Below are 14154 nucleotides of genomic sequence, written 5' to 3' on the forward strand. Positions count from 1 at the left end.
CCTGTTACTGCAACTGGTAAACTATCCCACATCAGCTGCAAATCAGCCAACTGTTTACTGTTCTGGCATTCAGTTACCCCTCACCGCTAGCCCTTAGGAAACTGTCTCACTACTCTTTGAGCTCACTTATGCATAAAGAGTGTACCTATTTTATTAAGCACATCTAAATATATTTTAGTGGTATATTTTCTGGCTACTGAATCTGCCTACATAATTTCATTAATAGCATTTTAGTGATCTCTTCAAATGGCTATGTAATAATTTTAGGTGTTTAGTCTACCATCTTTGGTAGAAAATAAAATATTATTACTTCTACATAATTATAAGATACTTCTCTATAAATTCATGCCAGAATTAGTCTCCTGACCTTCTGCTCTATGCTTTTTTAGGAGTCATTTATTTTTATTAATATTGAAGAAAGATTAGTGCATATAATAGATTCAGTTTAGGATTGAAGGCTAGTTCCACTACTTATTATTATCTGGATAAACTCACAAAATTTATTTAAATAGTTTGAACAATCCCCTCTAGTGTAAAATAAGACATTAAGATTACTTTGTAACACATAAAATTACAATTTTTCTAAGTCACCATAGTAGAATACCGGCAACTTCTTATGCTTCAAAGTAACACCATATCCACAAGAATGTGGCCTCTAAGGTTGCTTGTCACATAGTGGGTGGCCAAATGATGGCTCTGCTGCTCTCATGGTATGATTTCTAATTAGTAAGAATTCCAGGTGACACTAACTGACACACATGCAAAGCCTTACAGAATGCTGGCTATTTGGAAAGAATCAGACCTCGTTCCACAGTGTAGCCAATTTGGGGCTAATGGTGGTTTACAGAACATAATCTTTACACAAATATTTTTATTGTGACAAATTCATTATGTAATCCATATTTGGGACTCACCATTTCTATTTTTCCATTAAGTTACATCAAGGATCATGACATACCCCATTTTATCGATGGCAAACCCTACAGAAATACATTTGTCTACAGGTTCTACACAGAGTTCTGACAGTGGTAACCATCTGACAGTGGTTACCTCCTAAGAGTCTGAGTTAACTGAGACCCAGGACCTTGAACTCTATCCACCTGAGTCTGCACGGAGAAAACCAGCTTCTGAAGGGTGAGGAAGGAAGGTAGTTACTCACTGTTAGAGCTAGCAGTTTCCCATAGGTAAGGTGAGCTGGGATGTGGTCAGTCTTGGATCTCAATGATTCCATATACCAATGCTCTGCTTCAGGGAGTTTGCTTAATCGCATGTACGCTTCACCTGGAAAGAAAGTCATGAACATTAACCTGAGGATATAGCTTTCCAACAGCTGCAATGGTGTCACATCATGTTTCCCTTCCATAAAATGTCAGATGTTGTGGCAAGGACTTTCACCCATTATCTCATCTGATTCCCAAAAAGTCATCAGAATTTCCACTTTACAAATAGGAAAACTTGTGTTTGGAGAGATTAAGTGAAATGGCTAAATTTAAAAATTTAGTAACTAATAAAGCTTTGGTTTTTAACCTACTAACGCTGGACCACAAGCATAGGCTCTTTGTCTTTTTCTTTTTCCTAAAGACAGGTTTGGGGGTGCCTGGGTGGCTCAGCTGATTGAGCGTCCAATTCTTGATTTCAGCTCAGGTCATGATCCCGGGGTTGTGAGACTGGGCCCCGCATTGGGCTCTGTGCTCAGCTTGGAGGGGGCAGTCTGCTTGAGATGCTCTTCCTCTCTCTGCCTCTCCCTCCTGCCCCCTGTTCTGGTTCTCTGAAATAAATCTTTTAAAAAAAAGATAAGTTTGTTCTTTCTTATGTACAGTTGTTCTTTTTAATTCACATTTATTCCTTTAGAAACTCAAGTATTTAAGTATTCAAGTATTTTTTATCCTCATTTATTCCTTCAGAAATTCAAGTATTTATAGAATAAATACTAAGTAGAGAGAAGTATGAAGACCCAGACAAAGAGATTAAGGTCCTGCCAAGATTTACAACATTGTTGAGAAAATAAGATTAGTTGGAGGAGTGAGAAATATTTTGTATTAAGCATTGGTGCTAGATTTTTTCCAGAAATCATTTGCATGTTACATTTTGATAAAATTTCTGAGTATCACTTGGAAAATCCAGTGAATATATGACAATTATTTAGCATGCCTAGTATTATGTACAAAGCTAGTCTGAAGACTTTCAGCCATCCGTTATTATTTCCAAGTTATGCAAATGTTGCCTGTCAAAGATCATTTCACTAACAGCCAAGCAAGAGAAAAACAAAAACTAAAACACTGGAAATAAAGCCAAAAGTATATCAGTTCTCTACTTATTATTATCCTCCTCCCTTATTTGCTTATAGTCCAGAAGAATATTTATCTGATGAGAATATTATATTTTAAGGTGACTTGTGTATTTAAGTTAAGCATTATAGTTTTAATAACCACTGCAAATATAGACGGTACCTCAATTTCTAAGAACAGGTAATAGACTGGTAACCTGAATTATTTGCCAAGCAGACCATTTATAGCTTAACTAATCATAATTATGACAGCTTATTCCATTTAGAGGCATAATCAGAGGCTTTTCCTAAATATATTACCCACATTGGCTATACATCTTTGCTTCAAAGGGAGAACTAGCTTCCTTTTATTTAAATCATTTTCTCTTTGTTTTACCACAGTGCTGTCAATACAGATATGTTTGATGTATTGTTGATTTGAGTCTCCTGACCTTTTGAGTGCCCTTTACTTGGCTCGTTAGTAAAAAATACTGGTGACAAATCTGTAATATGCACGAAAATGTATATACTACTCAAACACATCAATGTATTTCTAGTTCTTGGAACAGTTCTTAAACTCTACTGTCATGAAAATGATGGTTGGAAATTTTTTCCTTTAATCTAAAACTTAAAATACGTTTGTATTTAAGAATTTGATTAAACAGAGTACTTGTGTGCGTGGCAAGAAATACTGAAGCAAAGACCAAAAGAATGGAATACACAATAATGCTCACGGTGGTGGTAGGATTAGGCTTGAATTTCTTTTTATTTTCATATTTCTGTAATTTTGTATTGTTCTTAAAATATCTCTATAAAAATGAAAACACTGTCAAATAGATTTTTTTATTTTTTGCCGTGTTGAGCTAACAAATGTTTCCCCAAAAAACTAAACAGTATTTTTTTTTAAGGGAAAGCAAACCATTTCTTCATACTACAAAAATAATAGGTATGATTTATGTAACAAAAATGCAATAATCCCTAAAGTATTGATAAATTTAAAGCAACTAATGGCAAGTTATACCTAAATATTGATCTCTACAGTGGATTCTAAAGCCAGTAGAAAACACAGACTAAAGTCAGAGTTAGAATTAAAAGATGGGAGGGATTAGAGATTCTGTCTGGAACCAGCCTGAAATGCCTGTTTGGGGTCTTCAAGTGCTCATAGGTCAGCTTATAGAAGCTGTACCATCATTACCGTTAACATAAGTTCCACTTTTCATTTCTAAAAATTCAGCTAATTTGTAGAAAAGAAACAGTAGGTATTATGTACAAAATGATCCAGAATGCTGGATTATTGATGATGTAATAGCCCAGATCTCACTGATTCTCATGTTTCAAGTTACTGGACAGCTCTGGCTTGTAGAATTTGTAGAATAGGAAACAGTAGGTATTCTGTATAAAAAAAGGTGAGAGAGCCCCAATTCCATAGTGTTTTGAGACTGAAATGTGTATATTTAAGTTGTTGTCTGAAGATCATTTCACAAAGTATTCTATTTTTCCCAAGTCATAAATCTATTATTAAAAGCTATTTTGAGGGGTGTCTGGGTGGCTCAGTGTGGTTAAGCCTCTGCCTTCAGCTTGGATCATGATCCCAGGGTCCTGGATGGAACCCCGCCCCGGGCTCTCTGCTCAGCGGGGAGCCTGCTTCTTCCTTCTCTCTGCCGGCCTCTCTGCCTACTTGTGATCTCTGTCTGTCAAATAAATAGATAAAATCTTTAAAAAAAAAAAAAAAGCTATTTTGAGATGAAATACTAACTTGCTAAATAATTAGTGGCTGGCTCATTTTCTTCAGTAATAATTCACATTTGAAAAACTTGTAAGATGGGGAAATATGAAAGGGCTATAAGAAATATAATGTAATAATGCCTTGTGGCAGTATATGAAAAATGTAAATGACCAGCCTACTTGGGTACTACCCATTACCTCTCAGAAAAACTTCACGTCATCATTCACTGTATCTCAGTAATAACCACGATAATCATTCACTGAATGTTTATTATGAGTTAGGGTAGCAAGCCATAGGGGGCGCATGCCTGACTTATGAGCACCTACTCCTCTTAATCTCTATCTTTGGGCATGTAGAATGTTCTCTCACTCAGCCCCACAAGGAGCCTTCACACATTACTCCCATTCAACTACCACTAACTCACTGTTCAGATCTGGTTTGCAAGATGAAATGATTGCCAATCTCTATATTAGTTGCTTTATACACGAATCTCATTTTTTATTAGTGAATATCTTTCCCTGGGTTTTACAGATGAGAACATTCAGAACCTGGGTGGCTGAATAAAACACACCAAGTCCTAAAAGTTGAAAGTGGTAAAGCTGGAATTCAAACCCAGGACGACCTGTCCTCCAAGCACGCTGCTTTAACCTGCTGTAGGGAACAATCACAAACTTGTCAACTCCCCGGCTCAGGGGAAAAGTATACTCTTTCTCACTCCTGGAAAACTGTTTTTTAGTTTGTGATACATTGCCAATCAAGATCATTTCAATGTGCCTTGGGCTTATCTACAGAATTAAAGGAATAAGGAAGAACAATAATAATCTATAGATGACCTTTAAAAATGCTTCTGCTGCATATGTTACTCAACTGTTAAAGAGGAGAATATGGATCCTAGGAGATGCACTTGAATTCTATGGTTAATCTCAACACAAAAGCAGCCTATAAAAGTGGTAATAAAATCAAGATGCAAACCTTAAAATGCAAGAAAGAGATAATGGATGAATTTAAATGTGTTTTAAAAGTGACTCAGTAGGGGCGCCTGGGTGGCTCAGTGGGTTAAGGCCTCTGCCTTCGGCTCAGGTCATGATCCCAGGGTTCTGGGATTGAGCCCTGTGTCGGGCTCACTGTTCAGAGGGGAGCCTACTTCCCCCTCTCTCTCTGCCTGCCTCTCTGCCTACTTGTAATCTCTGTCTGTCAAATAAATAAATAAAATCTTAAAAAAAAATAGTGACTCAATAGAGATGTAGAGAACAAACAATATATTGACAAGAACTGGGATACGCTCCTACCACTGAAAATGTAGAAGCGTCACATTTCTCACTTCTAATTCATACTAGGGATTAGAGGACTCATTTTATGGATGAGGAGGAAGGCTCAGGAACTACAAGTGACTTGCTCAAGGATAGTTAATAACCCTATTCTAGGGGCGCCTGGGTGGCTCAGTGGGTTAAAGCCTCTGCCTTCGGCTCCGGTCATGATCCCAGGGTCCTGGGATCGGGCCCCGCATCGGGCTCTCTGCTCAGCGGGGAGCCTGCTTCACCTTCTCTCTCTCTGCTTGCCTCTCTGCCTACTTGCGACCTCTGTCTGTCAAATAAATAAATAAAATCTTCTAAAAAAAAAAAAAACCCTATTCTAAAAGTTTTGAACGGCTCTAAAGCCCATGTTTTTCTCCAAGGCATCAAGATGCCTACCATACAAAGCTAATTATTTATCAAATACCTACTAATGTCTTAAACATATTTATACTTTATTATCCCTACACTGATATTAACATCAGTCTCATTCCACAAATGACAAGACCGTGGCTCACTGAGATTAAGCAACTTGTTCAAGTTCAAAACTAAGCAAATGCCAGATTCAGGATTCAGATCAGGGTTCTCTCTAGCTCCTTCAACTGCACCATTCTGTCCAAATACTATTAAAAAAAATAGAGAGGAGATAAAATAACTGCAAAAAGTGCCATCAGTGCATTCAGTTTTAGAAGAGAAGGATATATATGTAATCCTTCAAGCTTGATTAAAATATTAAAATCATAAAAATCCCATGAAGAAATGGCAACAAGAAAAGAAAATGTTACATTCAATAAGGAAGGAAGTGAAAAAACTTGATTAGGAATAGAGTTGGGGGAGTGCCCTTAATTTAAGTCATCTTCTCTGGTGCGGTAATTCTTCTTAACTTACAATAATAGAAAAAAATGTTTATAGCACCCAGGAGGAAAGAAGCAATGATGACTATTTTTCCTTCTCATCCTGAAAAAAAAAAAAATGACATAATAGAGGCACTTTCATAAGAATGAGAAGATTTGCTGTGATGATGTAGTGATCAGGTTCATCACCCAGATTTATTTCCGATTCACTTGCAGACAAAAGGGATTTGGATGTCTCCAGGCTGGCTTCAAGCAGATATAAACCAGTTTCAGATGTAGAACAAATAATGTCACTCTTCCTCCCTAAAAAGCCCTAGGTCTAAATAACGCAGGAAAAAGCTAACTCCTTAAAGGGAAGAATGCTGGATTATTGATGATGTAATAGCCCAGATCTCACTGATTCTCATGTTTCAAGTTACTGGACAGCTCTGGCTTGCAGATAAAGAATAGAGTATGTAATGGGACATACTACCCATACCTGCTAGGGTTACCTTCTGTTTCTCCTGTCCCTGCTCAGTAGTATATTTCTGTGTTAAGACTCAGTTTAGATTCTCTATTTTTTTTTTTCTGGCCATTTTACTGAGATATAATTAACATACAACCCTGCCGAAGTTTAAGGTGGAGAGCACAATGGCTTGATTTCGTATGCTGTGAAACGATCACCACAATGAGTTCAGTTAGCATTCATCATATGACATATAGTTTTTAAAACAGAAAAACAACATTTTCTCTTCCTGTGATAAGAACTTTTAGGATCTGCTTGCTTAGCAACTTTCAAATATGCCATACAGTGGCATTAATGGTAGCCATCAGGTCGAACATCACATCCCCAGTAGTTATGTATCTTTTACTGGAAGTCTGTACCTTTCAACTGTTTTCATCTAATTCTCCTATCTCCCAATTCCTTATTTTAAAAAAACTAAAAAAAAAAAAAAAAAATCCCCAACTTCTGTGACCACGTTTACCAAAAGTGATCATGCTTTACTCAAAATTTATAATAATTGAGTAGTTGTAAATGTTTCTTTTTACTCTTTAATGCTCTCTCTCACACCAATTTAGGGTAATCATCATGGATAATACATATGATGGTAAGCATAAAGATTAATGAGATATTATTCATTTTTACCTTCATGGTATTTACAGTCAAGTGACAATGAAATGTGTTTTTTAGGTTTCCAAAACTTGATGTTTCGGGGCACATCAAACAACACAAAAACTTTCTAGTACTTATACTTCATTTAATTTGTGTTTAAAAAGGTAATTTCAGGGTGCTTGGGTGGCTCAACCAGTTAAGCATCTGCCTTTGGCTCAGGTCTTGATTCAGGGGTCCTGGGATGGAGGCCTGTGTGGGACTCCCTACTCAGCCCACCAAAATACGGTACCAATTTCACTTCCACAAATATTATATAAGGAGAGCAACTTTCCTAAGTCCCCAGGAAAATGAGATTGTGATACATTTTTAAATGTCCATTTGAAAAAGAAAAATATGCTGTCATTTCAATTTTATTTAATTCATATATTTTTACAAATTTTTTCCACAACCTTTTGGCTATGAATATTTTTTATTTGCAGGTCATTGGTTTGTGTTTGTTTTTTTTTTATAGTTTTAAGCCATTTTTCAACTAAGATATATACCTTTCCTTTTTGATATGCAAAAGAAGGTTAAAATGGTTTTTCATGTCAGACTACTTTAACTTTTATCTATGCAAATTATTTTCCTTTGTAGTTTTGTCACTGCCTTTTATGCATAAAAATTATCATAGGGACATATATTCTAGTTACATGGCTTTATTATTAAAGTTAGCTACTTATTCCATATGAAATACATCTGTCATATAATGTGAGACAGGTTTAATTTTATCTTTGCAAGCATGATTTAATCAATTGTCCCCAATCAACTCTCTTTCCTCACCAACATTTAATTTTACATTATCTAAAAAAACCTGTAAATTCTAATCACGTGTAGTGTGTACAACACTACTCTAACTACTATAGGTTTTTCTGTTATTTTAATATTGGGTAGAGCATGTCTCTCCCATTATTTTTTCTCTATCCTTTCTTGGCTCTATTTTCCTGTTAAGTCTACCAAATAAACTTTAGAATCATTTTGTCAAATTTTTGATAAAATTCTTTCCAAAATGTTTATTGCTATTGAACTATAATTTATGAATCAATTTAAAAGGGAAATTTTTAGAAAATTGAGTTTCCCTATCCAAGCGCTCAGTTCTGCAATGTATTCAAGGCCCCTCCCCTTAATTATTATTAATAATAAAATATTATTTTTATAATATTCTTAATCTCACCAGACTGGGAGATGCTTCGAGCCAGACACAAAATCCTACATTTCTTTATCTGTCCTCCAACCTAAGTTCAGAAGCCTCTGGTTTCAGAGTCTTAATAAACACCTGAAAAATAATTGATACAATTATGTACCAACTCAAGATTTAGATGTGTTTTTACCAAGTATGTCATTGAAGAGAAATTTCCAAGTAATTTCTTTTCCTAGAATCTGTGGTCTGACAGAACCGTATGACATCAGGAGCCTATTACATCAAGGGTTTAACTTGCTGTGATTTTAATTCTCACTTTTTACTTCACTGTGTTGGCATTAACATAGAAACCTTGGGGAGTCTGGCTTTTTTTATTTATATATGTCATAAACTTGTTATAACTACAGGTTGTCAAATTTTGTGAATCTTTTACACTTCCACCCTAGTCCTTTCCTTGGCCTGATCTTATCTTTGTAAAATAATACAGTCCAGTTGCCTTAAATACATTAGTTCTGATGGGAAATGCTCAGGAGCTACTGTACAGAGCAGGAAAAGATAAAGAAAGAAATTAAACTGGTTACAGAAATTAGAGGCTGTTTTGTATTTGACACCAGATTTCAACAATTATCACTTCTTCCACAGGAGTGATGGGATTAGAAGTAAAATGAAATACAAGTCTAAATTAAGGAGGGTCATGAAAAGGTTCAACACGTTAACGCTTCACCAAGTCCTACTGCATCCAACTTAGGAAGAAACCTGGAAGCCAGAGAGTTTTAGTTATAAGCAAAAAGAAGAAATGCAGGGAAAAAACTGAATACACAGCTCATTAAGTAAAAAAAAAAAAGAATCATCAAGAAAGCGTTTAAACCTCAGTGAAAGTTAAAAGGGTTCCTAATTTCTAGTGTTAAGGTTATATACAGGAAACATCTGATATGCCATCAAAATTTAACTTGGAAAAAAGCCAGGAGCCTGTGTCAATATTTCTCTACATGCAACTGGGGATCCTGGAGTTGCTTAGGCTAATCAATCCCCTTTATGTTTTCAGGGAAATAAATCACTAAAAATAATCAACAAATATTGGAGCCGATCCTTTTAAATGCTCAGAATTTTCCAAAATAGAGAAAATGAGACTGTGTACATTTTCATGTACATGTTGGTGGAGGTGATGATCCCCTCCCCCCAAAATAAAATACTGTCTTCAAAAAAACTACACTGGAGTAAGTAAAATGGCTTAATACAACTAAAATAATTAGGGATCAGCAGAAATACAAGGAAGTGCTAAAACAGGTTTTAAAAATCAAAGTTTACACCGGAAAAATGTTAAAAGAATGAATAAATGTTGTACAAGCCTTTAAAGAATTAATGAAAATAATGGTATTTGAAGAAATAAGACTTGAATATTTGCAGGAAGATGTCAGAAGTATATAATAAAGGCATTTTCAGATTTACACTTATCTTCTTGGGAATGTATTTCATACGTATTTCTGGATCAAGCAATATGTCTCTACAATACATAATGAATATTTTAGTTTATACTATATTTTTATATGAATAGTACTTGCTAAGATATGTCAGGTACTTAAAAATTCACCCTATTTGTAATGATTATTTGAAAATAAGATTCTAGAATAGCTCAAAAACTCCATGCCCATAAGTAACACGTTGGCAAAAAAGACTTGCATTCTGGAAGAAAACTTTGTATGCTCTTTTTTAATTCTTTATTCAATTTGAGTATAACAATACCTTCTATCAGTGTAGATAAAATTAAAACTGAGTAACAGCTCATTTGGGAAGTTAAATGATTGATTTTTATGTAGAAAACAGTCTTTTCTCTACCTCTTAAGAAAAACAGATACAAATACATACACACAGCAAAGTACATACAATTACTAATGTATTTAATTTCATTTATTTTTAAGTATATTTATTTATTTTTAAAGTAATCTGTACAGCCAATGTGGGGCTCCAACACACGACCCTGAGACTAACAGTCATATGGTCTTGCGAATGAGGCAGCCAGGCACCCCAAGTAATGTTGAATTTTAAACTTTATTTGTATTACTTGACTATTCTAAATACACTCAACTTACAGTTTCCTTGACACTGATTTTCAAAATTGTATCCTTTATAACAAGATTTTCTTCTTACTCGGGATTATAACCATTTCACCTAAATGTTATCAAAACTGGCATCTTTTAAGAATGGCAGATTTTGAAGTCTAGTTAATTTCCCAAGTATAACATAAAATCACCTCAATTTTTTAAAGAATAAGCCAATACATATTTACTTCTGAGTAAAAGATTCATTTCATGGATATTGCCCAATAAAAGAGTAAAATATATGTTTGTTCGTTTTTTTCTCATTCCTACTGAAGCATCAGAAAACATTTTTTTTTTTTCAAGGAGAAATAGTGAAACTCTGGAAATCAGAGAATAAGGATATAATTAGGCATTAATTTGAGTGTATTCATGTCCTTATAACTCAATTTAAAAATAAAGTTTTGAAACTTCAATTTTTTCCTTTACCACTAAACTGGCAAAAGTATGAATTAATGTAACAGGTGGGCTCATGTGGTTTTAATAGCAATGAAATATAATCAACTGTCTCATATCATATTTCCAGGAAAGCAAGTGACATCTAGACCAAGCATGATTCTTAGCAACTCTACTATTGGCATGAAAGTGTTCAAACTCCCCATAGGGACCATATATCTTCTGGTCCTGCATTTAATTGAAACTTTAAACAAAATATATTACCTATTTAATGCAGCTGAACTAGATGCTGGCCTCTGTAGTGTACAGACTAATGCCTTGCAAATTAATGTCTGTAACCATAGCACATAACATAGAATCTGTACCAAGAATGAATGGTAAAAAGAAGAAAATTAAACCACTGCAGTTTTATAATATAAAATGAACTTTGAGAAAAAAAAAATCTTACAGATTCTGAACATATATTTTATATATTTATTCTTTTTTGATACACAGCCAAAAGTTCATGATTTCCTTATCTTGTTGGTTCCATATCTTACAAAGGGAGCTTCTAAAATTGCTCAGGTTTATATTTCACTTTTCTGGACTCATAAACTACACACCTAACACTGATCTCCTGGTCTTGCCCTTTCTGACAATGAAAAAAATCAAAGTGCAATAAAGAGACTTATCTTAAAAACTAGAAGTCTGTAATCTTTTGGGAGGTACATAGATCAAGGCTAATCCAATTATATGGTCATACTCATATTTGTAGGGCTGACTCACTAATTTTCAAGAGTACCAGTGGAAGCAATCATAGGAAAATCACCAGAACTCAAAACAGGGGAAGCAGATGGTATAAAAAGCTTAACACTATCGGAGTGTTAATGCTTCCACACTTGAAGGATGTGAAGTTCAAATCTGACACAGTTGAAAACCATCTCTTTCACAGTCAGCATGCTAAATGCCTTGAGCAAGCCACTTAAGAACAGCCAGTCACAGAAGAAAACATTAAGCATATGAACCATCACGTCAAAAATTTATTCTGAGTATCTTGATTCTAAAGGGATTCTAAAACAAGGTGAGGCACACACACACACACATGCATACACACACACGCGTTAGAATAATCCAGCAAAAATAAACGATTCAGTTAAGAAAAAAACCTAGACATACAGAAGGCTGAGAGAAAAACAGAATCATTTATAGCCATTCTACCAACTGAATTCAGCATGTAATGTACACTATTTCAAGTAGAGTTAGGGTACATTTTCAAGGGAGAATTTTTGCATGCTGCTTTCAGGAAGGGTATTTGACATTTTGTGTGTCAGTTCTCACCCAAGAATAAGGAATCTGAAGATCACTAGTAGCCATTTATGACACTTGGCTCTTTTATTTCATAGGTCTCTTTCTTAAAAATACAGTTCTAAAGTTTGGACCAGCTTTTTGATCCAAAAATTGCTCTAATAAATTCACTGTTTTCCCTATTCATTGTTTCTTTCCCCATTATCTCTGACTGGCTCAATAAAATTTAAGGAAATCTCTCATAATAAAAGAGCTGGGGTTTTTAAAACAAAACTGAAAATTAAAAAGATTCCTCCTTCCTTATTAGAGAATATGAGGAGAAAACATCTTTCGATTTCAAATCTATACATGAAAGAGATTTGTTAGTTACAGGCTGAGGGAGAAAAATATATTTACAATCACTGAGCTAGGATTTCATAAGTAATAGGGATGTGTGTTAAAAAAATGAGAGGGGCGCCTGGGTGGCTCAGTGGTTTAAAGCCTCTGCCTTCGGCTCAGGTCATGATCCCAGGGTCCTGGGATCGAGCCTCAGCCCCACATCGGGCTCAGCCCACTTTCTTCTCTCTCTCTGCCTGCCTCTCTGCCTTCTTGTGACCCCTGTCAAATAAATAAATAAAATCTTAAAAAAAAAAAATGAGAAATTTTCAGGAATAAGAGAATCAAAATGGTAAGATCAAAATAAAGGGGAATAAGGCAATAGACACCAATGGATCATTATCATGCCATTCCCACGGAAGAAAAGTACAATCTCTCTCTTTTTTTTTTTTTTTAAAGATTTTATTTATTTATTTGACAGAGAGAGAGATCACAAGTAGGCAGAGAGTCAGGCAGAAGCGGGCTCCCCACTGGGCAGAGAGCCCGATGCGGGGCTCGATCCCAGGACCCTGAGATTATGACCCGAGCCGAAGGCAGCGGCTTAATCCACTGAGCCACCCAGGCGCCCCAAGTACAATCTCTCTCTAACATAAAAAGCATGTTACCCATTGTAAACACATTTTTTTTAAAGAAGAGGAAAATATAAATATGTATGCAAATTGTGACAACTAGTGTCACATTAGAAATAAAAAAGAGGATTTTCCAGTTTGGTTGGTTTGGTCCAAACAACATAGCATAGCCTAGAGTTATAGATAAAATATTCTTGAGTTAGAGTAATATAATTTTCCTTCTTATTTATAGGCATTAACATACTAAGGAAAGGTACTGAGGAGCTGCAGCCGAACTGTGAAATCACCTAGAAAGTTTCATGAGAACAGGAACCGTATGGGTTATTTCATGTCATACCACTACCACCTCTGTAACCTCCACCTAGCACTTGTGACTTAAAAAACGTTTTTTTTTGCACACAGAGGTTACTCTGAACATACCAATTATACACTGTAATGGCAAGGCAATAATTCTAGATTCTCTCTTACTCCAGGCAACACATTATGCCCTTTTGTTCTCAAGATATATTACCCAGATGAAATGGCCTAAATTGCTAATATAATTAACCCAACAATTACTTTGCATTGAGAAAGCCAAGTAATTTTATTTTAAATAGTAAATAGGCTTAAAATGACCTTTGGGATTGGAAGGGCTCAAAGTGATAAAAGTAATTTAAAGTTACAGTCTAATTTAGTTTTCCATAATCTCAGGAATATTCAAAAGCAATATTTTCATATATATAATAAGGTAAATAAACAATTATAGAGAAAAAGGGAAAACTGAAGATGGTTAAAAATTATCCTACATTAAAAAAATTTTAATATCCTGTATATTTCATTTTTGTAGGTGTTTTTCTCATTCTTAGTAAAAATGAAGAGGTTTTTAATGTATTTGGACAAAGAATAAGACATATACATCTATAGATATTTTGCTGATTTTTAAATAGGTAAATAAAAGCTATATTGACATAGTAAATAATGTGTCAACTTAAGTAATACACAAGGGCTAAACAGAAAAAGCATTTGAATCTGAATCAGGAAACTACC

General features: G+C 34.9%; 1 protein-coding gene across 2 annotated transcripts in view; it reads right to left on the reverse strand.

Moving 5' to 3' along the window:
• Window positions 1–14154, reverse strand: part of TMTC2 (transmembrane O-mannosyltransferase targeting cadherins 2) — a gene marked incomplete at its 5' end in the record, with an annotated part of 430973 nt that overhangs the window by 134285 nt on the left and 282534 nt on the right. For both annotated transcript variants that reach the window (XM_080811368.1, XM_080811367.1), the window contains one exon: window positions 1160–1281. In XM_080811368.1, coding sequence (XP_080667494.1) covers window positions 1160–1281 — 122 coding nt within the window. The remainder of the gene's footprint in view (window positions 1–1159; window positions 1282–14154) is intronic.

The sequence above is a fragment of the Martes martes genome, assembly GCF_963455335.1.
Source record: "Martes martes genome assembly, chromosome: 8".
Classification (NCBI taxonomy): Eukaryota; Metazoa; Chordata; class Mammalia; order Carnivora; family Mustelidae; genus Martes; species Martes martes.